The 19,143-nt window shown below is 42.6% G+C and overlaps 1 protein-coding gene, 1 long non-coding RNA gene and 3 other non-coding genes across 5 annotated transcripts; 3 read left to right on the forward strand and 2 right to left on the reverse strand.

Annotated features, from left to right (window-relative positions):
* Window positions 1-3,695: 3,695 nt before the first annotated feature.
* Window positions 3,696-3,878, forward strand: LOC123724771 (U2 spliceosomal RNA). The gene has a single exon (XR_006757251.2). It is a non-coding gene; the product is annotated as a U2 spliceosomal RNA (small nuclear RNA).
* Window positions 3,879-6,071: 2,193 nt separating this feature from the next.
* Window positions 6,072-7,223, reverse strand: LOC123724593 (uncharacterized). The gene is made up of 3 exons (XR_014378952.1): window positions 6,536-7,223; window positions 6,370-6,443; window positions 6,072-6,087 (listed from the first exon to the last, which is right to left on the reverse strand). It is a non-coding gene; the product is annotated as an uncharacterized LOC123724593 (long non-coding RNA).
* A 1,229-nt stretch (window positions 7,224-8,452) lies between these two features.
* Window positions 8,453-8,643, forward strand: LOC123724682 (U2 spliceosomal RNA). Its single transcript, XR_006757223.1, has one exon. It is a non-coding gene; the product is annotated as a U2 spliceosomal RNA (small nuclear RNA).
* Window positions 8,644-9,229: 586 nt separating this feature from the next.
* On the reverse strand, window positions 9,230-9,420 carry LOC123724671 (U2 spliceosomal RNA). Its single transcript, XR_006757212.1, has one exon. It is a non-coding gene; the product is annotated as a U2 spliceosomal RNA (small nuclear RNA).
* Window positions 9,421-10,072: 652 nt separating this feature from the next.
* Window positions 10,073-14,300, forward strand: LOC123724525 (eukaryotic translation initiation factor 3 subunit J-A-like). Its single transcript, XM_082956638.1, has 4 exons — window positions 10,073-10,094; window positions 11,175-11,336; window positions 11,429-11,502; window positions 13,665-14,300. The coding sequence occupies exons 1-4, from the start codon at window positions 10,073-10,075 to the stop codon at window positions 13,797-13,799; spliced, it is 393 nt and encodes a 130-aa protein (XP_082812764.1). The 3' UTR covers window positions 13,800-14,300.
* The last annotated feature ends 4,843 nt before the right edge of the window (window positions 14,301-19,143 follow it).

Consider the following 19,143-nt stretch of genomic DNA (forward strand, 5'->3'; position numbering starts at 1 on the left):
AAAAATACACATGCTGCCACTGTTTCGCTCAATTCTATGAACGCTGTAACCCGTTAACTCCTCATTGTCCTCAATTGACCCATTGAGCCCATTGTCTCAGTCACAGCAACTACTGCCGCCCAGGTGTTAGAAGCCAGTGGTTTTAATTCCTCTAATTTCGGCATCAGGCTCCGTCCGTTAACATGGATAAAGTGAAGTTCTTTCCGATTGAAACAGTCACTTTCTGGGCCCACTGCTGGTACATCGACTATCTCATCTAGATTGTACTCATCATCCCTGCTTGTGTCCAGTATCCCAATGTTTGGCACCGCCATTTACCCAGCATACATTGCAAACAAACGAAATGTGACTTTGATACTTTACAGCTTCATCATATGACAAGGGTTTGATAGCTCCACACTTTATGTGAACAAACAAATCACAAATGTCGCAAGCCACCACTTTTTAGTTATTCCTTACGGTTGTACCACAGTTTGGGCATAGTTGTTTAGCTTGTTTTGTGGTGTTTGGGCCAGGATAGGGTGTGTACAGGCTGAAGGTAACACACAGCATGTTAGGGTAAACACCGGTCTCAGCGCCGCTGCGGCGTTTCCTGTGTACCTTCCCCTGAGCGGCTCAGCTGTTCCCGTAGGAAAGGTGATATCAGGTGTTGGTAAAGTTGTTCATGGACAAAGTTCACACTATGAAAGGGAAGATTTCCATCCACGTCTCTCGGTGCAGGTGGAACGGCAGTTTGGGATAATCTCCATGTTTGAATTGTAGAATAAATCAGAAACGCCAAAGCAAAACTTCTGGCTAGAGACATAATAGTAGCGAACGCATACTCTCTCGTTCACCGACACAGCTGATATAACCTAGAGGATTTAGGGAGAAGGGGAGAGGAGGGGAGAGAGGGATAAAGTGAAGGAGAGAGACTGTTATTGAGAAAATAAGGTAGTTAAATAGACAGTGTTCAACAGGAATCTGTGTGTGGCCTCACCTGGTGTCCACACTAAGTGGCTGCAGAGTACTATAGACTGAAAAACATGCACAGACACATGAGGACAAACAATATAGCGTAGTTATAGAAATAATGAAGTGTCATACTATTCTCCATGGTTGGCCCTCTTGCCTATTCTTTGAAGGTGGAAGGAGCCACAGTTATACACCTGAACCTGCTTACTGCACAACACAATCCACCAATCAGATTCATACATGAGTGTGTAGGTGTGGGTTATAGTGTGAATAACTGTTCTACATTTCTTTCAATATGGGTGACTTAAAATAACCTGTTTTGATTTTGTACAGACGTCACACCCTTATCTAAACAGCACCCTCACCTGAGAAATAGAAATCAAATCGAAATAAACTTGGAATTGAATAACTGCAGTTGACATAGCTCAGTAAATGGAAGAATACTCTTATTGCAATGTGAATGGCTCTTAATTAAAATAGCCTTTGGTTGTGCATAGTGAAGTCTACTGTGTTGCCAGGGAACAGCACCCTCTTAGAAGAAGTAGGAGGGGAAGATCTCCCGCACATAGATTGCCTCTCTTGCTGCGTTGTTGGACCCCATCCTTGAAACATCCTGCAGAGCAACAGACTCCTCCTCTGGCACACGGCGGCGAGCTGCAGATCCCCTCCTGGTCCTCGTGTCCATCCTCATGAAGTTACGCAGGACACAGGTAGCCTTCACACACCTGAATTCCCCCAGGAGGATGTCCCAGATGACCCTGGTCACCCAACCTTGCAGTGCCCTACATGTTATCTGTAGGCAATCGTTTTGAAGGAATCTCCAGTTACAAGGTATCTGTAGGAATATGGAAGATAATGTCATTATTAGACTTTTACATCACCAGGTCATTGCAGATTACTAAAGTATAATATCACTGATAACATTGGATTGATAGATGCATGTGCACACACATGTGCATGTGTAGCACGTGACAACAGCAGGATCACATCAAGGATAGCATCACATATGTGCAGCCCTTTGAGTCCCCAGGACCAGGACTGAGAACCAGTGCTCTTCACTGGGACCTCTTCCTCTGCAGACAGGCTCTCTGTATCTGAGGACAGAAAACCTCACAAGAAAATGACTTCATTGTGGTCAAATTAGACAACACTGAATATTATGTTATTATTATCTCCGTCCTCACTTCTAGGGACTGGAACTACACAAAAGTACCTGCCCTATCCAGAATAGCCTCCTCTCTCACTTTAACAGTTGGGGCTGCTCTCCTTTCACCCTCCTCCATGGCTGTTAGCTAGCTACCTACAAATGCATTTGGAGTTTGTTTTTTTACAGTGATAAATACATCAAGATAGCCAGCTAATATGAAGTTAGTTAGCTTGAGATATTTAATTCACTTAGCTAGCTATCTATACCGTATGTAAAAGTTAGCTAGATAGCTAGCTAGCTACATTAGCAGCTCATTTGAGTTAGCCTGCACTGTAGCTAGTTAGCTAATAATACCTGTTTTTTTTACATTTTCAAAATGTATTTACTTACTTGAATAGGTTCTACTAGACATGTGGATGATTGGAAACAGGTCAGCAAACTGTGTTTGTCTCCTGAGCGTTTTAGAACATATTACTATTTACCTGTGAATAAATTCATGAAATGGAGAATGGATTAAACTATTTACCCATTTAATAACCAGACCTTCATACAAACTTGCTGTGCTGAATTCTTGACGCACAATCGAACATGCTGCTATATGCTGCCATATGCTGCCAGCACGCCCACAAGTGAATCACAATGGGCGGCCTAAGCGTAAGAAATTACTAATTGCCTCTTATCCGCTCGTCATCCCCTTATGCCATAGTTTGTACATCCCAATTGTCATTACAAACCACATTTGTTTATGTAAGTCAGCCATATCAGCAATGTTTTTTTAAAGGCAGTAAATGAGGCTGAATTAACTGTTTCGCTGCCAGACAAGACTCCGCTGATAACCCGGTGTATCAGTGGTAAGGTGTTGGGACAACTTTATGTAGACCCTAACAGTTTGTGGGCACCGTTTGTCACAGATAATGTGCAATTAATGTATTGTTTAGTGTTGCTATCACGTTTCAGGAGATGACCCAGATGCAGACAGTGTCGAAGAAACAAAAGTGTATTACTAGAACAGGGGGGCAGGCAAAACGACAGGTCAAAGGGGCAGGCAGAGGTCAGTAATCCAGATCAGAGTCCATAAGGTGCAGAACGGCTGGCAGTGTCAGGGTCAGGGCAGGCAGAATGGTCAAAACTGGGAACGCTAGAAAACAGGAACTAGAAACAGACAGGAGCAAGGGGAAAACTGCTGGTAGGCTTGACGAACAAAACAAACTGGCAACTGACAGAGAACACAGGTATAAATACACTGGGGATAATGGGGGAGATGGGTGACACCTGGAGAGGGGTGGAGACAAGCACAAAGAAAAGTGAAACATCAGGGTGTGACAGTACCCCCCCCTTCCCCTTCCCAGTCAACCAGGAAACAGGAGACAAAGGGCTGTGAGATTGATCCTAGACACATGAAAAGTGGGATGTATACGGAGGATAAAGGGCAACAGAAGATGAACAGCATGATCTTGGAGATTGGGAAAGGACCAATAAACCTGGGGGAAAGTTTACGGTTTCAATGCAGTATTTTTATGCGTATTATATTGTTTTAAAGTGTACAAATCATTATGTAAAACCATGAGCTATTTTAAGAAACTCTGTGGCAATAACCATTTTTCCAAAATAAAATAAAAATCTGTTCTTATCAGTTCAATATCTGATATGTCCCTATCTGGGGACAATATATGAAATAGATTTTTCCACAGTGAAATAGGTTATACATAGCTGTGCCATTATTCAGAATTCGTCATTCGCGTGTATGAAATTTGAAGCCCCAAGCGGCTAAACCTGCCACGCTGAAAACATGCGCTTTATAATGTTTTGATTATATGACCAGGCTTTTATTTTACAATTTGTATCAGCAACGATCTGGAGCCATCCGTCAGTAATACCCACATACATGTATTTTAGCGATCATTTTGTACATGTAGCCTGTTGTAATCATTATGGAACTGTAGCAGGTTAAACGTGGAGCCTGGCGCACGGTTCACCATGACTGGACCGCTGTCATACAGTTCCACGATTAGTGACAATTAAAGTAGATTTATAGGACTGTAGTTCAACCGCTATTGGACACTTATTTTACACATTCCGATATTTCATGGATTGAATTTGAATATGACAACTTTCAGGATGAATCAAACCAGTGTACGTTTTATTCATCAATATACAGTATTTCGTGAGTAGATAGATGCTCTCCAACACAATAGGCCTATTGGTATTTTATGTGCATGATATGATGTTTGTTGTAGTGACTGAGTAAGCTTCATTGTAAAAGTGTGCCTCAAAAGTGTCATGTTTGCAAAAGTTTATTATGCTGAGCACACATTTAGGCAGCCGGGACCACAGGCCGGGACCACAGGCCGGGACCACAGGCCGGGACCACAGGGGACCACAGGCCAGGACCTCTCCGTAGGCTGGGACCGCAGGCCGGGACCGCAGGCCGGGACCTCTCCGTAGGCCGGGACCACAGGCCGGGACCGCTCCGTAGGCCGGGACCGCTCCGTAGGCCGGGACCACAGGCCGGGACCACTCCGTAGGCCGCCCTGTCGGTCTAGCTCTCACTGCAGTCCAGTGCCATGGACATCTTTGTAGTTTGGCCTCTAGTAATTTAGGAGGGCAACTTTATAAAGGCCTCCTCACAATGGCCTTATCATACAAGGCTCTATAGACAGATTTAAAAATAGATAGGCTATTTTTATTTCATACATTATTTGCGTTGATGATGTATGTAATGAAGTCGAGCGGTTCAACATTGAAATGCGTTTTAATTGAACACTGCTTCAGCTGCTGTTGGAAATGAAGAGGGGATGATTAGTATTGTCCTTTATTCAGCTGCTGTTGGAAGAGGGGATGATTAGTATTGTCCTTTATTCAGCTGCTGTTGGAAATGAAGAGGGGATGATTAGTATTGTCCTTTATTCAGCTGCTGTTGGAAGAGGGGATGATTAGTATTGTCCTTTATTCAGCTGTTGTTGGAAATGAAGAGGGGATGATTAGTATTGTCCTGTATTCAGCTGCTGTTGGAAATGAAGAGGGGATGATTAGTATTGTCCTTTATTCAGCTGCTGTTGGAAATGAAGAGGGGATGATTAGTATTGTCCTTTATTCAGCTGCTGTTGGAAATGAAGAGGGGATGATTAGTATTGTCCTTTATTCAGCTGCTGTTGGAAGAGGGGATGATTAGTATTGTCCTTTATTCAGCTGCTGTTGGAAGAGGGGATGATTAGTATTGTCCTTTATTCAGCTGCTGTTGGAAATGAAGAGGGATGATTAGTATTGTCCTTTATTCAGCTGCTGTTGGAAATGAAGAGGGGATGATTAGTATTGTCCTTTATTCAGCTGCTGTTGGAAATTAAGAGGGATGATTAGTATTGTCCTTTATTCAGCTGCTGTTGGAAATGAAGAGGGGATGATTAGTATTGTCCTTTATTCAGCTGCTGTTGGAAATGAAGAGGGGATGATTAGTATTGTCCTTTATTCAGCTGCTGTTGGAAGAGGGGATGATTAGTATTGTCCTTTATTCAGCTGCTGTTGGAAGAGGGGATGATTAGTATTGTCCTTTATTCAGCTGCTGTTGGAAATGAAGAGGGGATGATTAGTATTGTCCTTTATTCAGCTGCTGTTGGAAATGAAGAGGGGATGATTAGTATTGTCCTTTATTCAGCTGCTGTTGGAAATGAAGAGGGGATGATTAGTATTGTCCTTTATTCAGCTGCTGTTGGAAATGAAGAGGGGATGATTAGTATTGTCCTTTATTCAGCTGCTGTTGGAAATGAAGAGGGGATGATTAGTATTGTCCTTTATTCAGCTGCTGTTGGAAATGAAGAGGGGATGATTAGTATTGTCCTTTATTCAGCTGCTGTTGGAAGAGGGGATGATTAGTATTGTCCTTTATTCAGCTGCTGTTGGAAATGAAGAGGGGATGATTAGTATTGTCCTTTATTCAGCTGCTGTTGGAAATGAAGAGGGGATGATTAGTATTGTCCTTTATTCAGCTGCTGTTGGAAATGAAGAGGGGATGATTAGTATTGTCCTGTATTCAGCTGCTGTTGGAAATGAAGAGGGGATGATTAGTATTGTCTTATGACAGTAACTCATTTGATCCTCATTTCCATTAGGGCACGCAACTCCAGGTAGTACCTCACTGTTCCAATCTGTTTTCTTCCGTTTGATGCCAAATGAACATGACCCGGACAAGACTGAATAGCGGTGGAAGTAGACCATCTATACTGGTGATAAACGTCTCTACTTGTCTGTCATTTGAAAAAGAAAACACTAACCTTTTCCTGTTTCTGTTTCTCACTTAGTAAGACTGTGAGGGAGTTGCTGACTCTTTTCAAGTCTTCCACCTCCACTGGAACATAAGAGGTGCACAGTTAAAACATTATTTCATATAATACAGGGACACTGACTTCTCTAAATGTGTATTATTAAATGAATACTTACATGAGAGACAGAGGTCTCGAAACAAGGACTCTAGGAAGCCGAAATAGTGTTTTGAACTCTGGAAAGGTGATATCTTGTCTTTTAACAACTTTTCAAACTCTGTGAAGTCATCTTTAGAAGACGGGCTTATAGCATCAATTCCTTTTACGTTGTTGACGACACCTGATTTGAGAAGGAAAAATGATTTGAGCAGCAGGATATGAAGCTTTTCAACAGGAAACTGTTGTTGACAATGTCTAAAACTCTTGATACTTTTAACAAAATGTCTGGTTTATCCTAGATTCTCTGTAAAGCTTTCTATTAATCTGTAATATGTGTAGACTGTCAGCCTTGAATATTTATCATTCAACATACACTACATGACCAAAAGTATGTGGACACCTGCTCGTTGAACATCTCATTACAAAATCATGGGCATTAATATGGAGTTGGTCCCCCCCTTTTGCTGCTATAACAGCCTCCACCCTTCTGGGAAGGCTTTCCACTAGATGTTGGAACATTACTGCAGGGGGACTTGCTTCCATTCAGACACAAGAGCGTTAGTGAGGTCGTGCGCTGATGTTGGGTGATTAGTAGTGTGTCTAATGCAGTGGGCATCATTGACCCTGGTCATGGACCCCCTTCTTCTACGCTGCTGCTACTCTCTGTTTATGATTTATGCACAGTCACTTTAACTCTACCTACATGTATACATATTACCTCGACTAACCGGTGCCCCCGGCACATTGACTCTGTACCGGTACCCCCCATATATAGCCTCGCTATGCTGCTGTTTAATTAGGCTGGGTTGTAGCAACCTCATGATGGGTATAGTGAAAAGTTGAGTATCATGTAGTAGCCTAAACCTCACTTTCAGGATGAATCAAACCAGTATCGTTTTTATTCATCAATATACAGTATTTTGTGCGTAATGGTATTTTATGTGCATGATATGAAGTTTGTTGTAGTGACTGAGTAAGCTTCATTGTAAAAGTATGCCTCAAAAGTGTCATGTTTGCAAAAGTTTATAATGCGAAGCACACATTTAGGCAGCCGGGACCACAGGCCGGGACCTCTCCTTAGGCCGAGACCTCTCCTTAGGCCGGGACCTCTCCTTAGGCCGGGACCACAGGCCGGGACCCCAGGCCGGGACCCCAGGCCGGGACCACTCCGTAGGCCGGGACCACAGGCCGGGACCCCAGGCCGGGACCACTCTGTAGGCCGGGACCTCTCCGTAGGCCGCACCGTCGGTCTAGCTCTCACTGCAGTCCAGTGCCATGGACATCTTTGAAGTTTGGCCTCTATAAGGTTTCCCTCCTAAATTACTAAAGGCCTCCTCACAATGGCCTTATCAAACAAGGCTCTATAGACAGATTTAAAAATATATAGGCTATTTTTATTTCATACATTATTTGCGTTGATGATGTATGTAATGAAGTCGAGTGGTTCAACATTCAAATGCGTTTTAATTGAACACACAGTGACAGCTTCGACAAGGAGACGGTCGGTGGAAGTCTGGCGCCACCAAGTGGACAATTATTTTAGTTCCCTTGTGGCAGCAGTGGTGCTTCCAGAGATATTTTATAAAAGATAAAATGTTACGTCAGTTTTATTATCTGCAAATTGTTTCTCCCACCCGTATTTGATAGATTATTATTCCAATTTATCTGTAAATCTGGTTTTAACTCAAAAAGGATTTGTCTCGTTTCCGATTGGAGGAGGCTGGATGACCACGTGATTTCGGATCCTACCAAAGTGTTACATTGTAACAGTGAAAAGTGTATTTTCCCGACGTTGATCAAATCCCAATCTATGCAGCATGTTTTACCAGCATCATCTTTGATATCTGGTGTGAAGTTTACAGAGCTCATTTTGGGGTACCCGTTATCGGATTTGACGTGTCGGAGAACCGCACCTTCCTCCCGAAAGCATTGCGGTATCGCTTCTCGGCCTTTTGGCTAAGATCAAGTGTAGTATCTGTTCTTATCAGTTTAATATCTGATACGTCCCCTATCTGGGGACCATATATTAAATTGATTTTTGGAATAGGGAGATGGAATAGGGGCTTGCTCCGTCCACTCCACGCATCGACCTGGTATTGCAGTACCTCCAGGAACGGTGCACCCCCTGCCGTTGTGAATATAAACCAGATCAAGTTGACAGGATCGGTCTTGGATTAGCCTCATGTTGGTGACTCTGTTCGAGCTCGCCGGAGCAATGCCTAGAGAAGTGGATGTTATGTTGCACCTCAATAATTGAAAACAGCTTCAGTTTGTCTTTTGGAAGGTTTGTTGCATCGTAGTTCCCGTGTAGCTCAGTTGATGTACGAGCATAGGATGTTTGCAACGTCCAGGCAGTTAGTAGGCGCTCTGATTCCCACGGGCGACCAGTACAGAAGAAAATGCATGAAATGTCATGCATTCACTACTGTAAATCGTCCTCCGTGGGAATCGAACCGAGCGATCCTGGCGTAAATGCAATACAACATGCTCTACAACTGATCCACACTTTTGACTACATCACGCTGTTTATACACATAGGAACACGGCATCAAAAGCGTCAAAAACAAATTGAGTCTGTTTTGATTTATTGAGGTGACCGACCACCACTTCCTAAGCATCTGACAGACTAGCTCGGACAGCAGAGTAACCAACATGATTCTAATCCAAGAACGATCCTATCAACTTGATCTGGTTTATTTAGATTCACAACGGCAGGGGGTGCACCGTTCCTGGAGGTACTGCAATACCAGGTCGATGCGTGGAGTGGACGGAGCAAGCCCCTATTCCATCTCCCTATTCCAAAAATCAATTTAATATATGGTCCCCAGATAGGGGACGTATCAGATATTAAACTGATAAGAACAGATACTACACTTGATCTTAGCCAAAAGGCCGAGAAGCGATACCGCAATGCTTTCGGGAGGAAGGTGCCGTTCTCCGACACGTCAAATCCGTTAACGGGTACACCAAAATGAGCTCTGTAAACTTCACACCAGATATCAAAGATGATGCTGGTAAAACATGCTGCATAGATTGGGATTTGATCAACGTCGGGAAAATACACTTTTCACTGTTACAATGTAACACTTTGGTAGGATCCGAAATCACGTGGTCATCCAGCCTCCTCCAATCGGAAACGAGACAAATCCTTTTTGAGTTAAAACCAGATATACAGATAAATTGGAATAATAATCTATCAAATACGGGTGGGAGAAACAATTTGCAGATAATAATATTGACGTAACATTTTATATTTTATAAAATATCTCTGGAAGCAACACTGCTGCCACAAGGGAACTAAAATAATTGTCCACTTGGTGGCGCCAGACTTCCACCGACCGTCTCCTTGTCCAAACTGTCCTGTGTGTTCAATTAAAACGCATTTGAATGTTGAACCACTCGACTTCATTACATACATCATCAACGCAAATAATGTATGAAATAAAAATAGCCTATATATTTTTAAATCTGTCTATAGAGCCTTGTTTGATAAGGCCATTGTGAGGAGGCCTTTAGTAATTTAGGAGGGAAACCTTATAGAGGCCAAACTTCAAAGATGTCCATGGCACTGGACTGCAGTGAGAGCTAGACCGACGGTGCGGCCTACGGAGAGGTCCCGGCCTACAGAGTGGTCCCGGCCTGGGGTCCCGGCCTGTGGTCCCGGCCTACGGAGTGGTCCCGGCCTGGGGTCCCGGCCTGGGGTCCCGGCCTGTGGTCCCGGCCTAAGGAGAGGTCCCGGCCTAAGGAGAGGTCTCGGCCTAAGGAGAGGTCCCGGCCTGTGGTCCCGGCTGCCTAAATGTGTGCTTCGCATTATAAACTTTTGCAAACATGACACTTTTGAGGCATACTTTTACAATGAAGCTTACTCAGTCACTACAACAAACTTCATATCATGCACATAAAATACCATTACGCACAAAATACTGTATATTGATGAATAAAAACGATACTGGTTTGATTCATCCTGAAAGTGAGGTTTAGGCTACTACATGATACTCAACTTTTCACTATACCCATCATGAGGTTGCTACAACCCAGCCTAATTAAACAGCAGCATAGCGAGGCTATATATGGGGGGTACCGGTACAGAGTCAATGTGCCGGGGGCACCGGTTAGTCGAGGTAATATGTATACATGTAGGTAGAGTTAAAGTGACTGTGCATAAATCATAAACAGAGAGTAGCAGCAGCGTAGAAGAAGGGGGTCCATGACCAGGGTCAATGATGCCCACTGCATTAGACACACTACTAATCACCCAACATCAGCGCACGACCTCACTAACGCTCTTGTGTCTGAATGGAAGCAAGTCCCCCTGCAGTAATGTTCCAACATCTAGTGGAAAGCCTTCCCAGAAGGGTGGAGGCTGTTATAGCAGCAAAAGGGGGGGACCAACTCCATATTAATGCCCATGATTTTGTAATGAGATGTTCAACGAGCAGGTGTCCACATACTTTTGGTCATGTAGTGTATGTTGAATGATAAATATTCAAGGCTGACAGTCTACACATATTACAGATTAATAGAAAGCTTTACAGAGAATCTAGGATAAACCAGACATTTTGCTAAAAGTATCAAGAGTTTTAGACATTGTCAACAACAGTTTCCTGTTGAAAAGCTTCATATCCTGCTGCTCAAATCATTTTTCCTTCTCAAATCAGGTGTCGTCAACAACGTAAAAGGAATTGATGCTATAAGCCCGTCTTCTAAAGATGACTTCACAGAGTTTGAAAAGTTGTTAAAAGACAAGATATCACCTTTCCAGAGTTCAAAACACTATTTCGGCTTCCTAGAGTCCTTGTTTCGAGACCTCTGTCTCTCATGTAAGTATTCATTTAATAATACACATTTAGAGAAGTCAGTGTCCCTGTATTATATGAAATAATGTTTTAACTGTGCACCTCTTATGTTCCAGTGGAGGTGGAGGACTTGAAAAGAGTCAGCAACTCCCTCACAGTCTTACTAAGTGAGAAACAGAAACAGGAAAAGGTTAGTGTTTTCTTTTTCAAATGACAGACAAGTAGAGACGTTTATCACCAGTATAGATGGTCTACTTCCACCGCTATTCAGTCTTGTCCGGGTCATGTTCATTTGGCATCAAACGGAAGAAAACAGACTGGAACAGTGAGGTACTACCTGGAGTTGCGTGCCCTAATGGAAATGAGGATCAAATGAGTTACTGTCATAAGACAATACTAATCATCCCCTCTTCATTTCCAACAGCAGCTGAATACAGGACAATACTAATCATCCCCTCTTCATTTCCAACAGCAGCTGAATAAAGGACAATACTAATCATCCCCTCTTCATTTCCAACAGCAGCTGAATAAAGGACAATACTAATCATCCCCTCTTCATTTCCAACAGCAGCTGAATACAGGACAATACTAATCATCCCCTCTTCATTTCCAACAGCAGCTGAATAAAGGACAATACTAATCATCCCCTCTTCATTTCCAACAGCAGCTGAATAAAGGACAATACTAATCATCCCCTCTTCATTTCCAACAGCAGCTGAATAAAGGACAATACTAATCATCCCCTCTTCATTTCCAACAGCAGCTGAATAAAGGACAATACTAATCATCCCCTCTTCATTTCCAACAGCAGCTGAATAAAGGACAATACTAATCATCCCCTCTTCATTTCCAACAGCAGCTGAATAAAGGACAATACTAATCATCCCTCTTCCAACAGCAGCTGAATAAAGGACAATACTAATCATCCCTCTTCCAACAGCAGCTGAATAAAGGACAATACTAATCATCCCTCTTCCAACAGCAGCTGAATAAAGGACAATACTAATCATCCCCTCTTCATTTCCAACAGCAACTGAATAAAGGACAATACTAATCATCCCTCTTCATTTCCAACAGCAGCTGAATAAAGGACAATACTAATCATCCCCTCTTCATTTCCAACAGCAGCTGAATAAAGGACAATACTAATCATCCCCTCTTTATTTCCAACAGCAGCTGAATAAAGGACAATACTAATCATCCCCTCTTCATTTCCAACAGCAGCTGAATAAAGGACAATACTAATCATCCCCTCTTCATTTCCAACAGCAGCTGAATAAAGGACAATACTAATCATCCCCTCTTCATTTCCAACAGCAGCTGAATAAAGGACAATACTAATCATCCCCTCTTCATTTCCAACAGCAGCTGAATAAAGGACAATACTAATCATCCCCTCTTCATTTCCAACAGCAGCTGAATAAAGGACAATACTAATCATCCCCTCTTCATTTCCAACAGCAGCTGAATAAAGGACAATACTAATCATCCCCTCTTCATTTCCAACAGCAGCTGAATAAAGGACAATACTAATCATCCCTCTTCCAACAGCAGCTGAATAAAGGACAATACTAATCATCCCTCTTCCAACAGCAGCTGAATAAAGGACAATACTAATCATCCCTCTTCCAACAGCAGCTGAATAAAGGACAATACTAATCATCCCCTCTTCATTTCCAACAGCAACTGAATAAAGGACAATACTAATCATCCCTCTTCATTTCCAACAGCAGCTGAATAAAGGACAATACTAATCATCCCCTCTTCATTTCCAACAGCAGCTGAATAAAGGACAATACTAATCATCCCCTCTTTATTTCCAACAGCAGCTGAATAAAGGACAATACTAATCATCCCCTCTTCATTTCCAACAGCAGCTGAATAAAGGACAATACTAATCATCCCCTCTTCCAACAGCAGCTGAATAAAGGACAATACTAATCATCCCCTCTTCCAACAGCAGCTGAATAAAGGACAATACTAATCATCCCCTCTTCATTTCCAACAGCAGCTGAATAAAGGACAATACTAATCATCCCCTCTTCCAACAGCAGCTGAATAAAGGACAATACTAATCATCCCCTCTTCCAACAGCAGCTGAATAAAGGACAATACTAATCATCCCCTCTTCCAACAGCAGCTGAATAAAGGACAATACTAATCATCCCCTCTTCCAACAGCAGCTGAATAAAGGACAATACTAATCATCCCCTCTTCCAACAGCAGCTGAATAAAGGACAATACTAATCATCCCCTCTTCCAACAGCAGCTGAATAAAGGACAATACTAATCATCCCCTCTTCCAACAGCAGCTGAATAAAGGACAATACTAATCATCCCCTCTTCCAACAGCAGCTGAATAAAGGAAAGAAGAAGAAGAAGGGCCTGGTTTCTGCCGGAGGGATGAAGTCCAAGATGAAGGATGACCTAGCGGACTACGGCGAGTTCGATGGAGGTTACGTACAAGACTACGAGGACTTCATGTGACGTGACACCAACCGAGTGCTGCGTCTCAAACGGCACCCTGTTCCCTATGTAGAACCCTTTTTATATAGGGGATAGGGTGGCATTTAGTAGGCTTCCACTGTCTGTCCCCCATTCCCCCTCCACTCTGCTCCACCCAACCCCCTCAGAGCATGACTAAAGATTGATTACTTCTAGTTGTAAGGAGGGTAATATTGCCCTGAACATCCTTCCCCCTGCAATATTTGAATTTTCCAGGAAAATAATACAAAATGTTACTTTAAAGTAATTTTAAGGCTAGGAAGTATTGAAGCCACACAAGTCAAGGTGAACATAGGCCCATATACTGCTGAAATGAACATGATGTAACCATAATCTTAACTGTCAGTGTATTTTAATGGAGAAATGATGGAGCTGAAAATAATCTGTTATGTAGCGTTTCAATAAATAGCCGTAGGGTACTACTCCGTGTCAGATAGAAAACACAGCGCTGAACATTTCATCCTGGGCCTGTGTTCACAAAGCGTCTGGGTAGATATGCTGATCTAGGATCAGGTGCCGCCCACTCTTATTCATTATGATCAGACAAGGCTAAACTGATCCTAGAACAGCACTGCTACGCTGAGAAACCCAGTACAATCACTTCCACTGAGTTGAAGCAACAATCATTCTAGGTCACCAAGGCATTTCTAGTCGATCGTCAAACATTTCTGTAAAAAACCCAATGATAAAGCTTCGTGTTCCTATTTGTTTCATTAGTCTCGGGCTGTTGGTGGGTAGGTGCAGCCAATTCAGCTGCCCTGCGCACCGGGTAGGCAAACTGTTGCCATTTCATGTGTCTGAAGGTACAAACTCTGCCTTCCAGGTGGGCCTGGAGAGGAAATCAAGTGCACTATGTCTACCGCTGGCCAATCAGAATGCTCAGTTTACCGAGTCTGCAGTAACGTAGCAGGCAATAAAAAAAGGATACGGCAAAATTGATACTGTGACATTTCAAAACGTTTAAAACCATGACTAGAGAAAGAGCAGCTGTTTTTATCGGTGAGTTCATGTTTAAGTTCTTACTCAGGACTGTCAACACTTTGTTTTCAAAACTTGTATAAACCATAAAATGCACGTTCTTCCTATTTCCACTCAGCGCTACAACAAGCCCTGCGGCAGTAATGAACGAGTAGGAAAGTGTATCTATAGGCGTTGTTGTTATTATTAGTGGCTTGGGTCTTTTTTAATATCAAGGAATATTTCACTTTCTCTGTTCATAGGAGTAACAACATTAATTTGTGCATGAGGCAGAAATAATGAGGTGCGACTCGAGTTGCCATCAGCTGGAAGACGGTGTCCCTTGTTGGTCAGAGTCAGTGGAGGAAAGGGAGAGAGGAGGGATGTTGAGAGACGGACCCTCAGTCTGCTGCTCTCTCCCTCTGCTGAGACTGACCCTCGGTCTGCAGCTCTCTCCCTCTGCTGAGACTGACCCTCAGTCTGCTGCTCTCTCCCTCCGCTGAGACTGACCCTCAGTCTGCTGCTCTCTCCCTCCGCTGAGACTGACCCTCAGTCTGCTGCTCTCTACCTCTGCTGAGACGGTCCCTCAGTCTGCTGCTCTCTCCCTCCGCTGAGACTGACCCTCAGTCTGCTGCTCTCTCCCTCCGCTGAGACGGACCCTCAGTCTGCTGCTCTCTCCCTCTGCTGAGACTGACCCTCAGTCTGCTGCTCTCTCCCTCTGCTGAGACTGACCCTCAGATGCAGGCACCATTAGCCCAGTAAAATAAAAAGCTAATTATTTAAATGCATGCTCACTCAGCTGTGCCTCACAAGTAATACAACAATGGATCTATTACCGGTGGGATCATGTCGCCTACCTCAAATATTGAAATATAATTTAAAAAAATGTCCAGAACAACAATGCATTGTCAGGTAAATTCAAGCAAAGCCAGTATGCGGTGATAATGTATTGGGCCAATAGCTTACTGCACAAACCTCATTGCTACAGAACTGTTTTTAATTGGTTAATGTTGAATAGGTTTACATTGTTTAAGTCACTACTTAGGGCTAGGCCCCTTTTTTTCTCAATTTCCGCCTGAATGACATGCCCAAAGTAAACTGCCTGTTGCTCAGGCCCTGAAGCCAGGATATGAATATAATTGGTACCATTGGAAGGAAAACACTTTGAAGTTTGTAGAAATGTTAAAATAATGTAGGAGACTATAACACAATAGATATGGTAGGAGAAAATCCAAAGAAAAACCAATTGTTTTTTGAGAGACCATGCTCTTACAATGGCAATTATAAGGGCATACTCAATTCTAGCTCCCAGGATGCAATTCCTATGACTTCCTCAGGGTGTCAGCAGTCTATGTTCAAGGTTTCAGGCTTATAACTTCCAAAACGAATAAGAAATATAAGTTTTAGTACAGGGACATAGTCTTGGAAATTTGTGTTTGCGTGCGCCATGAAGACAAGACGCACCTGCTAAAATCTGTTTCCTATTGAACATACTACTTTCCGGAAGAAATATTATAGTTTGGTTACATTTTAGGGTATCTGAGGAGTAAATAGAAACATATTTTGACTTGTTGAAACAAAGTTTAGGGGTAGATTTTCAGATTCCTTTCTCTGCATGTTGAAAGAGTGGATTACTCAAATCGATGGCGCCAACTAAACAGACTTTTTGGGATATAAAGAAGGATTTTATCTAACAAAACGACACTACATGTTATAGCTGGGACCCTTTGGATGACAAATCAGAGGAAGATTTAAAAAAATTGTAAGTGAATATTTAATCACTATTTGTGAATTTTTGAAACCTGTGCCGGTGGAAAAATATTGTGATTTGGGGCGCCGTCCTCAAACAATCGCATGGCATGCTTTCAATGTAATAGCTACTGTAAATCGGACAGTGCAGTTAGATTAAGAATAATTTAAGCTTTCAACCGATAAAATACACTTGTATGTACCTAAATGTTTATTAATATCCATAATTTTTATGATTATTTATTTGAATTGCGCGCCCTCCAGTTTCATCGGAAGTTGACCTGCTAGCGGAATGCCTATCCCTAATTAATAAAAAATCAGTGGTAGATCTCAGCTTGCATTTTGACTCAGAAAAGGTTGGTGACCACTGCTCGACACACCTATAATTCTACTGACTCTGCACACATACATTTATACTGACTCTACACACATGCTCACTCACAAGCTGCTGCTGCTGCTCTGTTTATCATATATCCTGATGCCTAGTCACATTACCCCTATACATACAGTGCATTCAGAAAGTATTCAGACTTCTTCCACATTTTATTACGTTACAGCCTTATTATAAAATGTATAAAATAAAAATCCTCATCAATCTACACACAATACTCTATAATGTCAAAGCAAAAACAGTTTTTGTAGAAATGTTTGCAAATGTATAACATTTTTAAAACATATGTATTCAGAACCTTTGCTTTGAGACTTTAAATTGAGCTCAAGTGCATCCCGTTTCCATTGATCATCCTTCAGATGTTCCTACAACTTGATTTGAGTCCACCTGTGGTAAATGGGGAAGGGTACCAAAACATTTCTGCAGCATGGAAGGTCCCCAATAACACAGTGTCCATCATTCTTAAATGGAAAACATTTGGAACCACCAAGACTCTTCCTAGAGCTGGTCGCCCAGCCAAACTGAGCAATCAGGGGAGAAGGGCCTTGGTCAGGGAGGTGGGGATGTTTTTTAGCAGCAGGGACTTGGAGACTAGTCAGGATCGAGGGTAAGATGAATGGCGCAAAGTACAGAGAGATCCTTCATGAAAACTCTCTCCAGAGCGATCAGGACCTCAGACTGGGGTGAAGGTTCACCTTCCAACAGGACAATGACCCTAAGCACACAGCCAAGACAATGCAGGAGTAGCTTCGGGACAAGTCTCTGAATGTCCTTGAGTGGCCCAGCCAGAGCCCGGACTTGAACCCGATCAAACATCTCTGGAGAGACCTGAAAATATCTGTGCAGCAACGCTTCCCATCCAAACTGACAGAGCTGGAGAGGATCTGTAGAGAAGAATGAGAGAAACTCCCCAAAGTTCTCTAGAGTTGGGGTCAATTACATTTTTAAATCAATCAGTCAGAATTGGAATGACAATTTCCTTCCTGAATTTAAATGAAATTATCCCCCTGACACCAACTCTACCTCTCAGTTCCCCCTCAAAAAATATTGTTCTTGTATGTTCTACCATTTTCCTGTACTTTAAAATCTCTATGAATGATCACTTCCGCTCTCCCTCCCTCCCTCCCTGCTGCAGGACAGTGTCCCTGGAGAAGCAGGGGTGCCGTGGTTCCTGCCAGCACACCTCCTGCTCCAGCTGTCTGTTCCGGAGAGCCCCGTCCTCAGCCTCCTGCCCCGCAGACCTGACCTGTCTACACCGCTTCGGGAGGTGTGTCCATAACCACCTGGCTGAGCACCACCATCACCACCCCGTCTGCCACCACAACCTACAGGCGAGTTAGCTACAGGTGTTCGACACAACCACCTCTCACTGTTTCTATCATATTTGTCATGTCATAACAGGCAACTTTAAAATGATTGAATAATAATACAAATATATATTTTTTTGTCGATAGTTTCAGACATTGACAGACTAAAATGTTTCTGGGCACCAGTTGAATCTTCTCTCTCTTTCCTCAACAGAGTAATACAGAGGGGTATTTTGTTGGTGCCTGGCTGTCCTAATGCGGTGAACTGATGCTTTGCCTCTCAAAACCCTTCTCCATACCTCCAGATACTGAATGGCAGCTGCTTTCAAATACACCATCTGAATAACTTGACAATAACTACATTTTTTTTTGTGTTATACACATCGCCTGTGTACACTGTGATATGAATCTTTAATTTTTTGTGAATAAACAAATGGTATTTTGTAGATTATAATGTGTCTTTACATATATTCCATATAGTGGATTAACCTCAAGCTAAATGGCAGGTACATGTGTAAAGTGAATGACACTGTAATTATATCTCTCAATTGCTATTATGCACAAACTAGTTTGTCCATGCAAATCACTTTCTAAAAGTTTGATCTTTTTTGTTGTAAGTCTAATGGTATACATCTGAATATCCAATCCATCTGAGCACTTGCTTCATTGTAATTGATTGACCAATAAGGCTGAGGGTAAGGTGGTGAACTGGTGAAGACAGAACAATCCTCAAATCCCCTCCAGATGAAGCAGTGTCCCTCTGAGACAGTCTGCTACACCTGGCAGTTCCTGAATAACAGTCTTTATGAACCCGCCATAACAGAACCAGCAGAAAGTGAGAATACAGCCTGGTCCAACCAATGTGCTGGTTGTTCTCTGAACATCCTTCTGATGCCTGGTTTATATTTGTAAAAAAAAAATA

This window comes from Salmo salar, chromosome 10 (genome assembly GCF_965601325.2).
Source record: "Salmo salar chromosome 10, fSalSal1, whole genome shotgun sequence".
NCBI lineage: Eukaryota > Metazoa > Chordata > Actinopteri > Salmoniformes > Salmonidae > Salmo > Salmo salar.